The following is a 15,260-nucleotide window of genomic DNA, read 5'->3' on the forward strand; positions in this document are numbered from 1 at the left end:
AATCTTCACCTGTACTTTGATTTAGTTATGTTATTCATCACTGTTTCAGTTGCTACCACAACAATGCTTAGCAAAAATGATTTATATGTCATCGTCATCAGCACCATTCCATTTCTAAGACTGTAGACTAGGAAAAGGTCTGAATGTCTGGTCCAGTTTCAGTGCTCCCAAGGAGGCCAGCACTTTAAATAGGGGTTTTAAATCTTTGCCACAGCAGGCGTCTCTAAAAACTCTTGCTTTAGTATGAAACAGTCAACTCAATTGGCAGAATTGTTAAGTAGAGCAAGAGGTTTTGCTGTGATGGGAAACAGGAGCTCAGCACACTCCATGGGACAAGGGAAGACTAACCTCAACAGGATGATGTCAACAAATGGGATATATTACGAAGTTTGGGGGCTTAATGTCAGAACTGCTTTTTGAGCCCCCCAGCCTGTTGCACAGAAGAACCTTGAAATTCTGCAGACGTGTGTAGTAAGAACAAAAGCAGGTTTTCATGCGCTTCTAGAAGCTACAAGTCATATAAAAACTAGCCCAATATTTTAGGGCCAAAAATACATTTGTATCCGATGACTGCAAATAATCATTACAGCAATGCCCAACTCTTTTTATGTAAAAGGCCCTTTATAAGAATGTAAGAAGAGCCTGCTGGATTAAGCCAACCAATTGCCCATCTAGTCCAGCATCCTGCCCACACAGTGGGGAACCAAATTTCTGTAGTAAACCTGCAAGCAGGACCTCCTGTGGTTTCCTGCTATTGTTTTTGACTGTAGTTATGGCACTGTCAGTTACGTTCAGGAGTCCAGCCAGACACCTTTAGAAACAGGGCTTTGCCCAGTCAAGGGGGTTCTGGAACTGCTGAGAAGCCTGCTCAAGAGTTACTGTTTCTGCTCCTATAGAGGAATAACTGGGTTCTTTTTTGGGCAGGATGGTGGCCCAGTCATTGCTGAAGAGACATATTTGCTGAATGACATTAATAAATAGGAAATATTAAAAAGTAGTCAAGTTTGTTGTTTTAGCAACTAAACTTAGAAAGGGTTTTGTGGACAACCGTGCATTAGACTAAGTTCTGTTTCTTATTCCACTTTTTAAACAGTTTCTGGAACTGACCTGTTAGTACCATATGCAGTGTATATGTTTTCATATTTTTTCTGCAGTATTGTTAAGGCTTATTGCTTACAACAAAATTACCAACCAAGTACAGCAATGCTCAATAAAACCAGCTCCTCAAAAACAATACGTCCCCAAGGAAGCCCAATCTGGTAATCCAGAAAAAAAAGAAAAAAGGAAAAAAAGGATATGAGGATGGTATACCCAAAGGGTATCATTGAGCCAGTCCATGCCATTGTCTTGCTGCAACAAGTGATCGTATGTAACACATAGGAAATGGATATCCTCTTCGTCAATGCCCCCATTCCAAATGTCATATAAAATGGTCATCTCCTCAAACTCAGAGCGGGGCCTGAAGTGATACTGATGAGGGGAATACTCAGGGGAAGGAATTGTTGGAACGTCCTCCGGCCTCTTTTTCTGTCGCCTCCACTGTCTTTTGGATTTCAAGTAGGCCTCTTCTTCTTTCAAGTCCTCGTTCCACTGGTTCTCCAGCTCCTTAAAGGGAAGCTTCTCAGCTAGAACATCTGGGGGGAGCTTGTCATGGAAGCCTTCATTCCGGAAATCCAGGGTCACTGCTTCCGGATCTTTCAGGGCATAGAAAGCCTCTGGGTGGCTACTCAACAAATCTTTGCTCACAGCACTTTCAGTCAAGACAACTGGGATGGGAAGAAGAGGAGGCTCAATGGGCTTGCCAGAATAGGCATCCAACATAGGGCCCAAAGGAGAGGATCGTTTCGGCCGCCCTGGTTTCCTTTTGATGGGCAAGACAGAGGAGGGAGGCTGAGGCAGGAGAGGAGGGGAAGCCACAGAGACTTCTGGGTAGGGCAAAAGGGGCCGTGCCTCTGTGGTGTACTCCTCTAGAGGCATCTTTGAGTCCACAGAAAAGCTGGGGAGAGCAGCAAGAGGTACTGGCTGGCTAGGGGGCAAGTCGAGACGTGCAAGGAAAGCTGGGACAGGTGGACTGGCAAAGGGAATGGGGGAGGGAACACTGTTCATGCCAGCCAGTAAGGAAGCACCAAGAGGTTCTTTAAAGACTTTCTCGTCAGGTTCGTCTTCAGAGGGCTTCCTGCCTGACGAAAGGCAAGGAAGGCTAGCACCAGGCTCTGGGAAAGTCGGGGTGAAAGTGAAATCCCTCCCAGGCGTCCGAGGAATGCCGCCACTGTTGATCCCGGGGGACTGGGATGGGTAGGAAAAGGGGCTTCCTGGGACCTGAGGGGAACTTAAGGTCAAGCTGCTCCCTGTGAGAGGAGCGTCATTGCCAGGGGTGGCTGGGACAGTGTCCGTGCTCTGGGACTTGGAGAAAGTGTGAGAGCACTTGGCTGCAATGTCCCGTCCAGGAGTCCGAGGGAGCTCTTCTTCCAGAGCTGGTTTGGTCATGCTTAACTGATCCGGGAACTGCTCTGGAAGGAGGAATGGCTCCTCTTTACCAGATGTGACTGAGGGGAGGGGAAGTGAAGAAGGTGGCACCACACTGAGCGGAAGCCCAGGAGACTCCAAGTGAGCCTGCCGCTCTCCTCCGGGAGTCCAAGGGAGACGGTCCTCTTCCTCAGCTGAGCGGGACTGTCGGCTTTTTGCTGGGGCTTCAGAAATGTTGCTGTCCGGCTTGGTGAAAAAGGAGGTACTGCTGGCCAAAATGTCTCCAAAAAGCCCCACTGGCGTTGGTGGACAGAGGTTTTCTTCATCCTGACTCTCTGGCTGTGGGCAGACCAGCGCCTCAGGCTCCAGCTCGACATCAGGTTCAGACTCCTCCTCTAGAAAGAAAAACACAGAAGAGCAAATGACACACCTTAAGGAAACACACCGTGGTTACAAAACTGCCTGAAGACTGGAAGGGACGCAAAGGGCATTTACCCCAAACATCTGGGGCTGGGAATGGAAACAGGATCTATACAGGCAGCAGACTGAAGGATGTTCACGGAGCACCGAGGTAAGAACCCACTTGCAAACCCCTGCAAAGCTCCACTAAGTCTTCAAGGATGCAGCTAACACATTTTCAAATTCCTGTCTAAAATCACAATGGCTAGAACTGTGCCATTAAAAAAGCAAATTTCACGCCAGATACCCAAGTATCTACTTGGGCTGTCAGCACAAAGTGCACACAATCCTAATTTTCAGCGGTTTTTCTACATCATCTTTGCCACCACATAGTGACAAACCCAGCGGACAGAGAAGCCAGGCTGAACGAGGAAGTTAGATGGGGAGGAGTTAGCAGCCAGCAGCAGTTCTATTTAGCTGATCGGAAGACCTGTGAACAGGGATATTTGAGAGGGCGCTTTGAGGATGAAACCTGGAGTGCTTTCTCATAGAGCACGTAGAACCATGTGGTGGGGTAGGAGAGCTGAAAATAATGCCAATATATTTCACATCTGACAGCCAATGCACGCCTTGGGTTTCAGATAATACATGGGTAGATGAGTCTTAAAAGCCCAGGACACAAATTTTTACAGCTCTCTAGCAGCTATGGTTGCTTGACGCTTAGTTTGGTCAGATTAGAGTAATACACTTCCAGAGTTAATACTAAATACATTACTTCTGGTAAATGAGCCACCGTATGATCGGACTTGTGTGTCCTTTCCCCTCTCCTACCCATGTGCTTATTCCCTTCCTCTTTCACAACAAATTGTGAGTTACCATGACATTTGAACTAGCAAACCATTGTTTATGTGCAAACCACATAACTGGAAACCATGGTTCTACAGCAGAAACCAGGCTGAAACTCATTTTCATAAATGCCAAGCCACATTGCTACATCTGAACTGAGTTCATGTTTAAAAAAGAAGCTGGAACAACTATTATGAATTAATTGCCATGTCACTGGAACAACACAGCGCTATCAATTACTTTGTTTGGTCTTAGAACTAGAGCTGGGTAAATTGTCTGAAACTGGTATGGTGTTCAGATCACAATACTGCATCCAAACAATTTGAGCTGGCAATACATTGCAACAGCTCAAATTGCCTGCAGACAGCAAAGGTGCAGGCAGACAGGCAGAGCACCTTATCGGACTCCGTCTGCCTGCCTGCACGTGCCTTTGAGGAAGCCCCTGCACTGCCCCTCCAGCTCACATGAATCAGAACAGCATCAGGGCTCACTCAGCTGAGGGGCGGGGGACTTATTGCTCCCCCCAGCTCATGCAAACCAGAGCAGTATCAGGGTTTGGTAGGGCTGGGCAATGTATCTCAGCTGCTTCTACCTCCTGTAAGGTGGGTAGGAAGAAGTAGCCGAGATACATTCCAGAGTCAGACATCATGAGATATCAGCATGTCACAGTATTTAGTTGCTGATATATCACGATGCTGAAAACCAGATATTGCCCAGCCCTGCTTAAAACTAAATGTGGAGGTTGAAAAGCAGCCACTTGTATTCAGATCAGGAACTTGAACAAGAAATCCTAAGAGTAGGGCTAAGAGGGGCCTTTAAATCAAGATGCTGTTGAACTAGACACAATTTGAAACCAGCACAAGACACATTAAGGCTGCTTCTGATGTGATCCTGTTCAGCCTTAAATCCCACAAGCCACTCCCACAGCAGCACGTGTGCCCAAACTTTATTTCAGAATGAGCTACACGTTCAGCTGCTCTGTGATTCACAGGTCTTTCTGGAGCCAGGGGCATTTTTTCATGACAGGTTCTGCACTCATGCAAGGCCTACCTCCAAATATTTTATCAGCTTTCCCCTCCAAAGGTAGGGACTCCTTCTCCAGGAGGAAAGGCAGGAGCAGAGACAGGCTTTCAGAGCCCTTACTCACCAGATACTGAGAGGAGAGAGTTTGCAAAATGGTCAAAATTGCCCCTCACCTGGCACGCCCACTGGTGACAACTGCAGCTTCTCCTCCTGGGCTCTCTCAATCACCACCAGCACTTCAGCCACAGACTGATGGAGGAGTTCCCCACTTTCCTCCTCTGCATGCTTGACTTCTTCCTTCTGCTCCTCTCCTTCTGGCATCAAAGGCTCCGGAAGAACTAGAGGAGTCCCTTCAATGTAATCGTCCACTGGAAACAATTCCAGGATGGTCTCCTTCTGATCATCGTCTTCAGCCTCTTGAGTGAGAGACTCAGGGGCCAGCTGCGTAGGCAGGGCTTCTGTTTCTTGCTGCAGAGACACTCGTTCTTCATCTTCCACCTGCTCCTCATAGTCCTCTTCCTCTTCCCCTTCCTCCTCTTCCTCCTCCTCCTCCTCGTCTTCATCAGAATCAGAGCTCGTCCCAAATTCTGAGGATTCCTCACTTTCATCAGATGACTCAATCTCTGCTCCAGAGGAGGCAGGACTTCCTACATCTTCTGCTGGAACACAAAAAACACATTTTGGTCAGGACAGGCAAGAGAAATTAATTAGAAGCATAAGATTTCCATTTGCTTGTTTTTTCTCTCCCTCCCTGTCACATATCCATGCTAGAGTGCTCCCTAAGTCTTTATAAAACCATCTGTTCTGGTAGCCATTGAAATGGCCCAAAGAAATGCGCTGTGTGAAAACACGTTTTATCCTGAATGTACCATAGTTTACCTGGACAGTAGAAGGTTCAAGGGGTTTTTTTTATTGTAGGAGTAAAAGAGAAGCTGTCTTCTCACCACACAGAATTTTACCTGCCCTTAGTAATTTTTTATCTCATATTAACAGCCCTAACTTCTTGTACATCTCTTTGTAAGACAATGTTAACCTCCCCACTTTTAATTTCAGTTGCCTTAAGTATTTCATTATTACTTTTAGGTGGGACACCTAGAACTGCATATGGCATTCTAAACTTGAGTGCCTGTTAAATTATACTATAATATGACAATACTTGCTGCTTTATCTTCAATCCCTTTCAGGATAGCTCATGAAATTGAGCTTGCCTCACACATTGCAGGAGGTTCTGCTGAGCTTTTGTTCTAATGAGCACCAGTTAAGTATTACCTGGAGATTTGGACAATGCCTCATCTAGTCAGCTAGTCAAAACATCAAGATCTCATTTACTTAGAGCTAACAAGACATCATACCTTCTTCAGAATCTTGTTCCTCTTCCTTTCCACTTGTTTCTGCTTCAACCTCTTCTTCATCATCGTCGTCGTCATCATCATCATCTTCATCTTCTTCCTCCCCTTCCTCTTCATTGAGGTCTTCCTCCTGTTCCTTGAGAGAGAAGGCATTTTAAAAGTGCAACAAACACTCGTTTTTTTGCAGGTGGGGGAGCATGTTGACCGAGGGCCTATATTATTACATAAGAAAGTGGTCCAGTGCCATTGTGGCACATCTGGTATAATGTCTAGATAAAAAGATAGGCTGGTGGACTCAGGACATGCAATATGACACTTCTTTATAGAATGGAAGACACATTTAAAGTTTTTTTAAGGGGGGAAATAAGCTACAGAAATATTTCAAAACTCAGAAAAGCAACACATATGAACATATCTAAGCAATTGCAGCTACACAAAGGGATATCCCAAACAGGGCTGGATTAACCATTAAGAGAAATAAGTACATGCTTAGGGCATCAAGGGAAGGGGGCACCACAGACATTTTCCACTGCCAGATTTTTAACATTAATGGTCACAAATTGCTCTGCTGAGCATCAATTTTCTATACTGAAGTGTATTAAAAATCCCAACGGAACAACTATGCAACAAGACAGGCTGGATGGCTTATCTTTACTAAGTATGGAAGCAGATGTGTTACATAAGATTAGTTTTTAGGATCTGATCAAAGACTTTGACATTAGTAAAAGCAGGAGAAAATGTTTCAAATATAAAGTGAAAGTATACAAAAATAAACATTCTTTTCCATCTTAATGCAGGTTTTGTTCCATTCTGAAAAATAAAAAATTATTTTACCGTTTATTATTGTTTATATTTTGAATTAAATATGTATGGGGGCACCAGAAACTTTTAAGTGCTTAGGGCCTCTAAAGGTCTTGACTCAGCCCTGATTTCAAGCAATATCTAGAATGTAAGCAAGGAAGAAAGATAATTTTGTGGCTAGGGGGGAGCAGCCTGCCACAAAACTCATCTTTCCCTTTGACTTATCAACTTAGCCCCAGTGGGGCTACCTTTGAAGGTGACCTGGAAGCTACAACTAATCCAGAATGCGGCAGCTAGACTGGTGCCTGGGAGCAGCTGCCGAGACCACATAAAAGACCTACATTGGCTCCCAGTATGTTTCTGAGCACAATTCAAAGTGTCGGTGCTGACCTTTAAAGCCCTAAACGGCCTCCGTCCAGTATATCTGAAGGAGCGTCTCCACCCCCATTGTTCTGCCTGGACACTGAGATCCAGCTCCGAGGGCCTTCTGGTGGCTCCCTCGCTGCAAGAAGCCAAGTTACAGGGAACCAGGCAGAGGGCCTTCTCGGTAGTGGCGCCCACCCTGTGGAACACCCTCCCACCAGATGTCAAAGAGAAGAACAACTACCAGACTTTTAGAAGACATCTGAAGGCAGCCCTGTTTAGGGAAGCTTTTAATGTTTGATGCATTACTGTATTTTAATATTTTTTGGAAGCTACCCAGAGTGGCTGGAGAAGCCCAGCCAGATGGGTGGGGTATAAATAATAAATTATTATAATATTACTATTATTACTATAAGAGGGAGGTGCTGGCTTTCACTCACACATACACAGCCAAGAGAAAAAAAGCCCAGGTTGGTTGTGGGACCTACCTTGTCAGAAATGGATTTCATCACCCCTTCCCCTTCCTCTTCCTCCTGCTCGGCCTCCTTTTCAGAAGACGATTCCTCCTCCTTGCCTGAATCCTCCTCTTCTCCTTCACTGTCTAGTTCCAGCGGCCTTCCGGGTCTCCTCCTGAGGCCGACCACTTCACCATCTTTCTTGGAGAGGTCTGAGGCTGCATCCGGCAGGTCTCGATCTCGTTCTGATTCTGGGAGTGTGAAAATGCACGAAACAGTTGAAGCAGCAGCCAGCCATGACATTCCCAAAGTGACAAAAATGGATTCCTGCCTTAGAAAACTGAAAGTAGGTGGGCTTTAAAAAAGTGTTTACTTTCGCTTGCTCATTTGTTAAATAAATAGATTTTAAGAAGAAAGAAAATGCAGCTAAGGAAATGTGCTCGATACTTGTGTCACCTTGAAAATATGTTACGTGTTAGGAGAAACTACATACTTGGCGTTATTCTATCTCCCATGTATATAACACACCAGAGAAGTGGGAGTCATTATGATGGGCCCTGGGTTTAGGTGGGAAAGGAGCAGCTGAATGCCACATTGTACCCCACATCTGAGTTCTCTCTCTAGAAGAAAGGAGGCAACCATGGAAGGAGGCTTTACTACCACTACAGCAGTGTCCTCAAGTCTAGCATTTTGGCCTTTCCTTAGGAGTCTTAGGGTCCGGTTAAATCTCGTGAAGGTTAGTTATAGGAGGATAAAGGGACTCACTCCAAAGGCTTCACAGAAAAGGTGGTTTTTGAGGGATGGATCTGAAGGAAGAGAACGCCTGTGGCGGATGGAAACATTTGGTTCTTCTGTGCACAAGGGATCTGTATCTCTGGACATGCACCCTATGCAAGGATTTATTTTTCAAGGCACCATTTCTGCTAAAAATTAACCACTGATTACATCTAGGGGCAAGTAAGCCTGTGCTTATTGCTGCCACCAAGGTCCATGGGACTGCAAAGCTTAACTTGGCTGGTTGCACCCTATGAGTTTAGGAAAAAGAGGTTGAGATTGGGCCTTGCTTGTTAGCTGCAATCTGGCTTCCTTAAATCTTTCAATAAGATGGTATGCAATCTAGGAAGTACACCAAAACTTTATCCCGGTCAATAGGGCTTAAATGCACAGCAAAGGAAGGAACTCCCAGTTTCTCTTCCTAGTTAGGATACTGAACTCCAGGCAGGCTATGTCCTTCCAAAGCTGGCAAGAAATTGGTGCTTGAATACTGAACAACTGTGGGTGCTCAGATTAATGAAGTGCACTATGTCAAGATGACTACTACTTAATTAATTATATTAGTCATATAATTAATTATATGACTACTAATTAATTATATTATTATTATTATTATTATTATTATTAGCCTTCTCCAAAGAGCTCTGGGAGGGTAAAGCATTTAATGACAAATAACAAGAACTGTGGGGTGTGTGTCTTTCATTTCATACTGAAATAGCATTAAACCAGTTATAACACTGAACAGCTTGTTCTTTCCATGATACAAAAATATTTTTACCGTGATTTTAAACATTACTTAATGGAACAGTGCCCATCTTAACTGCAACACTGAACACGGAGTCTTATCTGTGTTACAGATTGGTCCCAAATATGACATTAAATTGCAAAAATTAGGACAAAGAGAATGTGGAACTCTTAGTTTTGCATAGAGTGTCCAGATTGAGAGACAAATCACCAGCGTGAAGATTAGAGGACTCAGCAGTGTGAAACCCTTACTGTGTTTTGGAGGAAAATATGGCTTCACAAACCTTCATCTTCATCATCTACTGAAGTAGAGGGACGGATTCTCTTCTGGTCTCCAGCTGAGGCAGCTTCAGGTGGCTCCTTTCTCTTCACCTGCAGAAAGGAAAGAATTAACCAATTTTGGGAGATGTACTTGTTTTTAGATTTACAAGTGCTCCCACTTCATAGCATACCTTACTCCCCAAAAATGACTACATGGGAGTGCCTACGTTGGCTTTCCTTTTTATTTTTGTGAAAACATTTTGACTTCAGTTTGTAATTTAAAGGGCAACAGAACAATTAGACCAGTGTGAAAATCAAGAGGCACTGCCATTGAACCCAGTTCAATCATCTAAATACACAGAAGGGCAAACATGCGAATTAGGAAAGCTGGAATAAGACGGAAACCTTACAGTCTTATCACCTCTTTTATTAAATCTGTTAAAGGATTTCTGACGTATGATAAAATAAAGGTGATGTTCTTCCTTACAGATCTCCAACCACTTTCCATGTTTGCATGCTTTCTCTAAGCAACACTCTCCCCCCTAACTTTTCCCCATCCTTCAAGTCTTCCAGTGTGCTCTCTAAAACCCACATGGGGATAGAGGCAACTGTTAATCCTTCTGCACCATCATAAATCAGCCAGTAATAGCATTGGTGGTGGTGTGGAGAGCCAATACTGGGTTATTAATCATTTCTGTAAGGTTAGAGAGCTAAAAGTACAGGCAGTTTATTGGGCAAAAAGTGTGCAACAGCTGAGACATTAAAACTGTGACTCAATTTTAACATTATTTACAGTACTATAGGAAAGCAGGGTTCATATTATGAATAACTAGATATTGAAGGCTGCTCTTACCTTGAAAGATGGCAACCGGATGGCCCCGCGTAACCCAATGCCCAAGCCAATCCCCTCATAACCCAGACCTTCTCCTTTGTTCCAGTTCTCCAGAAGACAAGATGTGATGCGGTCCTTTGGTTTTGGCTTCTCCTCATCTTTATGTTCTCCAGATTTTACTGGAGTAAGTGATGCCTATGCAAGACAAACAGGATTAAAAAAGAGGACACTGACACACTGGTGCAAACCCTAAAAATTGGGTGCTTGAACAAAGCAGTAGCATCTACACATACGAAAGCTCTAATTTCCCTGAACAAGTACAGACTTAAGGTGCTCAAATCCATCAATAGCACTTATGGAACATCTCTGCTTGACTTCCATTGGAAAAGTTCAGCCTGAACAAATTCTAGGGAGGAGGCAAACGTCAAAAACATCTGAAGGATGTGCCTACTTTCCCTACTGCAGAGTGTCCATCGATTAAACTGCAAACTCTCCACCTTGCCTGGCAGAAAACAACCTTAATTTGGCATGATCCTTTTGTGGTGCAAAAACCATGTAGGTCTTTGCATGTAGGCTGTAGCCTAATATCCACTATGGGCTTTAGGAATTTGCGAAGGTCAGGCAGTGCTAAGTACACTTTTGCCATTTGTAAAGACATGAACACACTCTAAGCCAGGCACAGGCAAACTCGGCCCTCCAGATGTTTTGGGACTACAGCTCCCATCATCCCTAGCTAACAGGACCAGTGGGAATTGTAGTCTCAAAACATCTGGAGGGCTGAGATTGCCTATGCCTGCCATGTCTGACGTCACACAGAAATCACACACAAACATACACAGAGAGCTGCCTCAAATGGAGTCATGCATCTAGCCTACTCCAAACACACTGACTCTCTAGTCTAGGGTTTCAGATAAAAGACTTCCACCCCCCCCACACACACTAGAGATCCCTTTAAAACAACAACAATAACCTTGAGTTATAAGGAATCAGACCTGTGCTCTTATACATGCATGCATGCACTAAGCTTTATTATGACAGGTGTATGCCTTGCCATACACCTGTCATGTTACTTGTTTTATGTATGTCCAAGCCTGAACTGGGGGAAACACAGAAAGATGCAAAGAGGCAGGTGGTGCAAACTGTCTGTCATTGCAAAGCCACTGGAAAAGAGGGGTGAGATTTGATGGTTACCTTTGCCAGACGCTCTTTCTTGTCCCACCAGTCATCAAATGCCCTGAAGGCCACCACCTCCACCATCTTCCGGTTTAAATCCCTCTTCATTATTGCTTTAAGTTCCTTCACAATCACCAAGAGGACACCATCCACAGTGGCCTTATGAGGATCTTCCTTCTTGGGCTGGTAACCCGGAGGAGGAACCGAGGGGTCAAACTTGGGCAAAGGGGGCCACTGCTGTCCACGGTTGATAGCTGCTCCCATGGAAAAGTGTCGGTAGGGAGGAAGGTTGACAAATTGCATCCGGTTCCCCATGAACGGGGGGTACTGGTAAGTGTTCTGCCCTTGCATCAAGCGGCTCAGCATTTGGGTTTGCATTTGAAAAGACATTGACATGCCTCCCCATTGGTTGCCCAAGACACTGATCATATCTACTTGCATGAGGGGAAACATCCCAGGATGGAACGGAGGAAGTGGAGGCAAGATATGAGGGGGTGGAACCCCAGGAGGCGCTGGGAGGGGGGGAGGCGGGACAGTGACTGCGGGGTGAGTTGGGGGAGGCGGGGGAGGGAGAGGCGGGGGAGGGGGCATTGGGAAGACCGGCTGGGGTGGGGGTGGGGGAGGCAGAGGAGGAAAACCATGGGGAGGCATAGGAATTGAGGGAGCCATCACAGCTGAGTTGCCAACAGAAGTATTCACCACAATGTTTTTGGCACATTCTGTGCTTGGAGATTGGTTCATTTCATCATCGGAGATCTCCATGTCTTCCCCTGAAGACTGATGACACTGTGAGGAAGAGAGAAACATATTCTGCTTAGTCTAGGATTACAGTCCCATTAGCAAGACAAGTAAATAAAAATCGGGGTGGGGGAGTAACTTTGTCTCCTCAAGTCATGTGCATCCAAGACAACTTAGTATTTTCTTGGGAGACATTCAGTTCAACAAAACATGTAAAATCACATCCTATGAGGTGCTCAAACTGTCGGGGCTATTTGTATATTAAAACCTGAAGAACTTTACCACAAGGCCATCTTAATACTATCTGGACCTTTCCCCCTAACTATGAGCACCCCCAGTTCAAAATGTAGCACTAAAAGCAATCCAGAAATCTAATCTGGTTTTCATCAAGTATCCACTGATCAATTTACTACCACCAGAGGGCGGTTGCTTCCAAAAAGCAAAGTTTACAGAAAAAAATGTGCTCTTTACCAGCCTGTGGCTAAATGAAAAAGAACATGGATTTAAATCAGCAAAGGACAGCATATAATCACAAGAAACTCTCCCGTAACCTTTACCTATTCTTGATTCTGCTTAGAAACAACTCAGGAGTCGTAGGAAGGTGAGAGAATATAAAACTGAATATGGAAAGAAGCCACACAGAGCTGTCAATGGAAGTTTCATCTTGGATGGAGAAGTCCCAAGATTTTGCCCAATTTTGCCCAAGGCTACCTAACAAGTTCAGGTTAAGAGATGCTCTCACTCAACTTCAGTTTGTCCCCTGCAAAAATGGAGAAACCACCCTTTGCTGTTTCTTGCAGCAGTAGTCTATCACAGGCATGGCCAAACTTGGCCCTCCAGATGTTTGTGACTACAACTCCCATCCTTCCTAGCTAACAAGACCAGTGGTCAGGGATGATGGGAATTGTAGCCCCAAAAGATCTGGAGGGCCAAGTTTGGCCATGCCTGGTCTATCATGTCAGAGCAAAGTGCAATGAAGTTGGCATATCAGCTTGAAGATTAAAATGATAAAATAGCAGTAAGAGAGGAGAAAAGGCACATTTGCAAAAAAAGGTGGGTTGCGCGTGTTTGTTGCTCAGTTCAACAAGCCCTTTAGTGAACATGCTGCAAACAGTACTAGAATGGGCCTGTCCCTGGAGCAAGCACACGGCGCACAGAGCCCCACTGCCTCTCTTGCTTTTCAATGGCACCCCCTCCTCCTTGGCTTACTTTCTGCCACCAATGTAGGAGCAGCAGTCTCTCTCACACATTTCAACTGATGAGTTCCTCTGCTTCCACCCTCCCTGCCTTGCTCTAGCAAGAGATTAGGTGGAAAGTCTCTTGGGTGAACAGAAAACGGCAGGGCCACCAGTCATGGCTCTCAGTACCAGGAGAGAGTGGGATGGTAGGACCCAAACCAACAGCTTCAAGTTACAGGAAAGGAGATCCCAACTCAACACCAGGAAGAACTTTGATAGAAAGAGCTCATCGACAGGAACTGACTCCCTCGGGAGGTGGTGGACTCTCCTTCCTCAGAATTTTTAAGCAGAGGTTGGATGGCCACCTGTCATAGATGCTTCAGCCGAGATTCCTGAATTCCAGCGGATTGGGTTAAATGACTGTCAGCATCCCTTCCAACTCTACAACTCTATGATTCTGTGAATATAGGGCCTGGACCTATTTGCCAGGGATGGCCCTGGGTAGGAAGAAAGGCTCTGTCCATCTCTGCTGGAAAGTGGAACTTGAGGATAACTTGAATACAGGAAAAGAAAAAGCCTGGATAACATGCTCTGATACACAGAGTGTGGGTCAATAAACAGGCAAAAGGCACACCTTCCTGACTTAATTTACTTATGCTATATTCTAGATTGGTTCATCTTTGCCTCTCTCTCCCCCTAACAAAAAATTGTGTCTTTTTTTGGCAAGATCATAATGTACCAGGTGAAGCCCAGTGAAAAACTGCTGGCCTCGGTCTATGAGAATGCAACCCTTCTCATATAACGCATGGCAGCCAAAGTCCACCCCAGCTCTGTGGGCAGCTCAGAGTACCTTGGGGCATGGAAAGTGCACAGGAAATATTTTAACCAATATTTAAATATATGGGCATATTTGCCATTTGTATTCTGAAATAGGAAATAGGAATCACAGATGGGTTGAAGGCAAGTTGGGTGAATTAAAAGCTACCACCAAAACCTTATGAACTTTATGAAGAGCCAACATTGCAAAAGCCCCTTGTGCCTCCAACAGCTTCATGGCAGGCAACTGACCTGAATGCATAGAGGGGACAAGTTTTGCAATCCAAAATTTATTTTAAGCAATACATTAGTAATATGATGGGGAAATGGGAGAGGAAACAGGAGTGGGGAAATATACCAAAAATCAAGAAAGCCAGCTGGAAGGAGGAGGCTGTCAATTAAGCAGAGTTCAATTAAAATAAAATTCAGAAGGATAAAAAGCTTGTTCAAGACAAGAGAAATCATGGAGAGTAAGAAAGAACAAATGCAGAAAGCAGGGTGTAGCCAGGGAGGAAGAAAAACAGGGTCTAGGCAGACAGTGAATGTAGAAGTAAAATGCTATGGCTTAGCTTTTTAAAATTGTTTTAACTGAAGATTAAACTTTCAGTTCATCAAGTCCTTTTAATGGATGTTACATTCAATGTGAAACACTAATGTTAATGACAGTATGAAGATAGGGGAAGAAGAGAGGAGGGGGGATAGTAATTTTTTCATTATTTTACATAGTGTATGTGCCTAGTTTTGCCCCTGCAGAAAGGCCCCTGTAGGAGAGCATGTAGTAGAGTGTTGGACTAGGACCTGGGAGACCAGGGTTCAAATCCCCACTCAGCCATAACTCACTGGGTGGCCTCTGGCCAGTCCCTGCCTCTCATCCTAATTTACCCCACAGGATTGTTGTGGGGATTAAAAGAGGAGGGGGAGAACCATGTGCACCACATTGAGCTCCTTGGGGAAAAGGTGGCTATAAATGCAATCCATCCATCCTGGCCCACAGCCATCCAGTGAGCTTCAGTACAAGGTGGGAGGCCAGAATGCAGGCCTC

The 15,260-nt window shown here is 44.8% G+C and overlaps 2 protein-coding genes across 10 annotated transcripts in view; both read right to left on the reverse strand.

Annotated features, from left to right (window-relative positions):
• The window catches only part of LOC310666891 (uncharacterized protein), a 160,484-nt gene that overhangs the window by 39,265 nt on the left and 105,959 nt on the right, over positions 1-15,260 (reverse strand). The gene's annotated exons all lie outside the window — the stretch shown is intronic.
• The window catches only part of SETD1B (SET domain containing 1B, histone lysine methyltransferase), a 68,788-nt gene that overhangs the window by 11,773 nt on the left and 41,755 nt on the right, over positions 1-15,260 (reverse strand). For 4 of the 7 annotated variants that reach the window (XM_083418080.1, XM_083418074.1, XM_083418078.1 and 1 more), the window contains 7 exons: positions 11,505-12,272; positions 10,335-10,508; positions 9,505-9,592; positions 7,736-7,953; positions 6,087-6,219; positions 4,908-5,393; positions 1,299-2,861 (listed from right to left, as the gene is read on the reverse strand). In XM_083418080.1, the coding sequence (XP_083274206.1) occupies positions 1,299-2,861; positions 4,908-5,393; positions 6,087-6,219; positions 7,736-7,953; positions 9,505-9,592; positions 10,335-10,508; positions 11,505-12,272 (3,430 nt within the window). The remainder of the gene's footprint in view (positions 1-1,298; positions 2,862-4,907; positions 5,394-6,086; positions 6,220-7,735; positions 7,954-9,504; positions 9,593-10,334; positions 10,509-11,504; positions 12,273-15,260) is intronic. The other 3 variants (XM_083418075.1, XM_083418079.1, XM_083418077.1) reach the window with 1 other exon arrangement.

Source organism: Podarcis tiliguerta (genome assembly GCF_965153285.1).
Source record: "Podarcis tiliguerta genome assembly, chromosome: 16".
Lineage (NCBI taxonomy): Eukaryota > Metazoa > Chordata > Lepidosauria > Squamata > Lacertidae > Podarcis > Podarcis tiliguerta.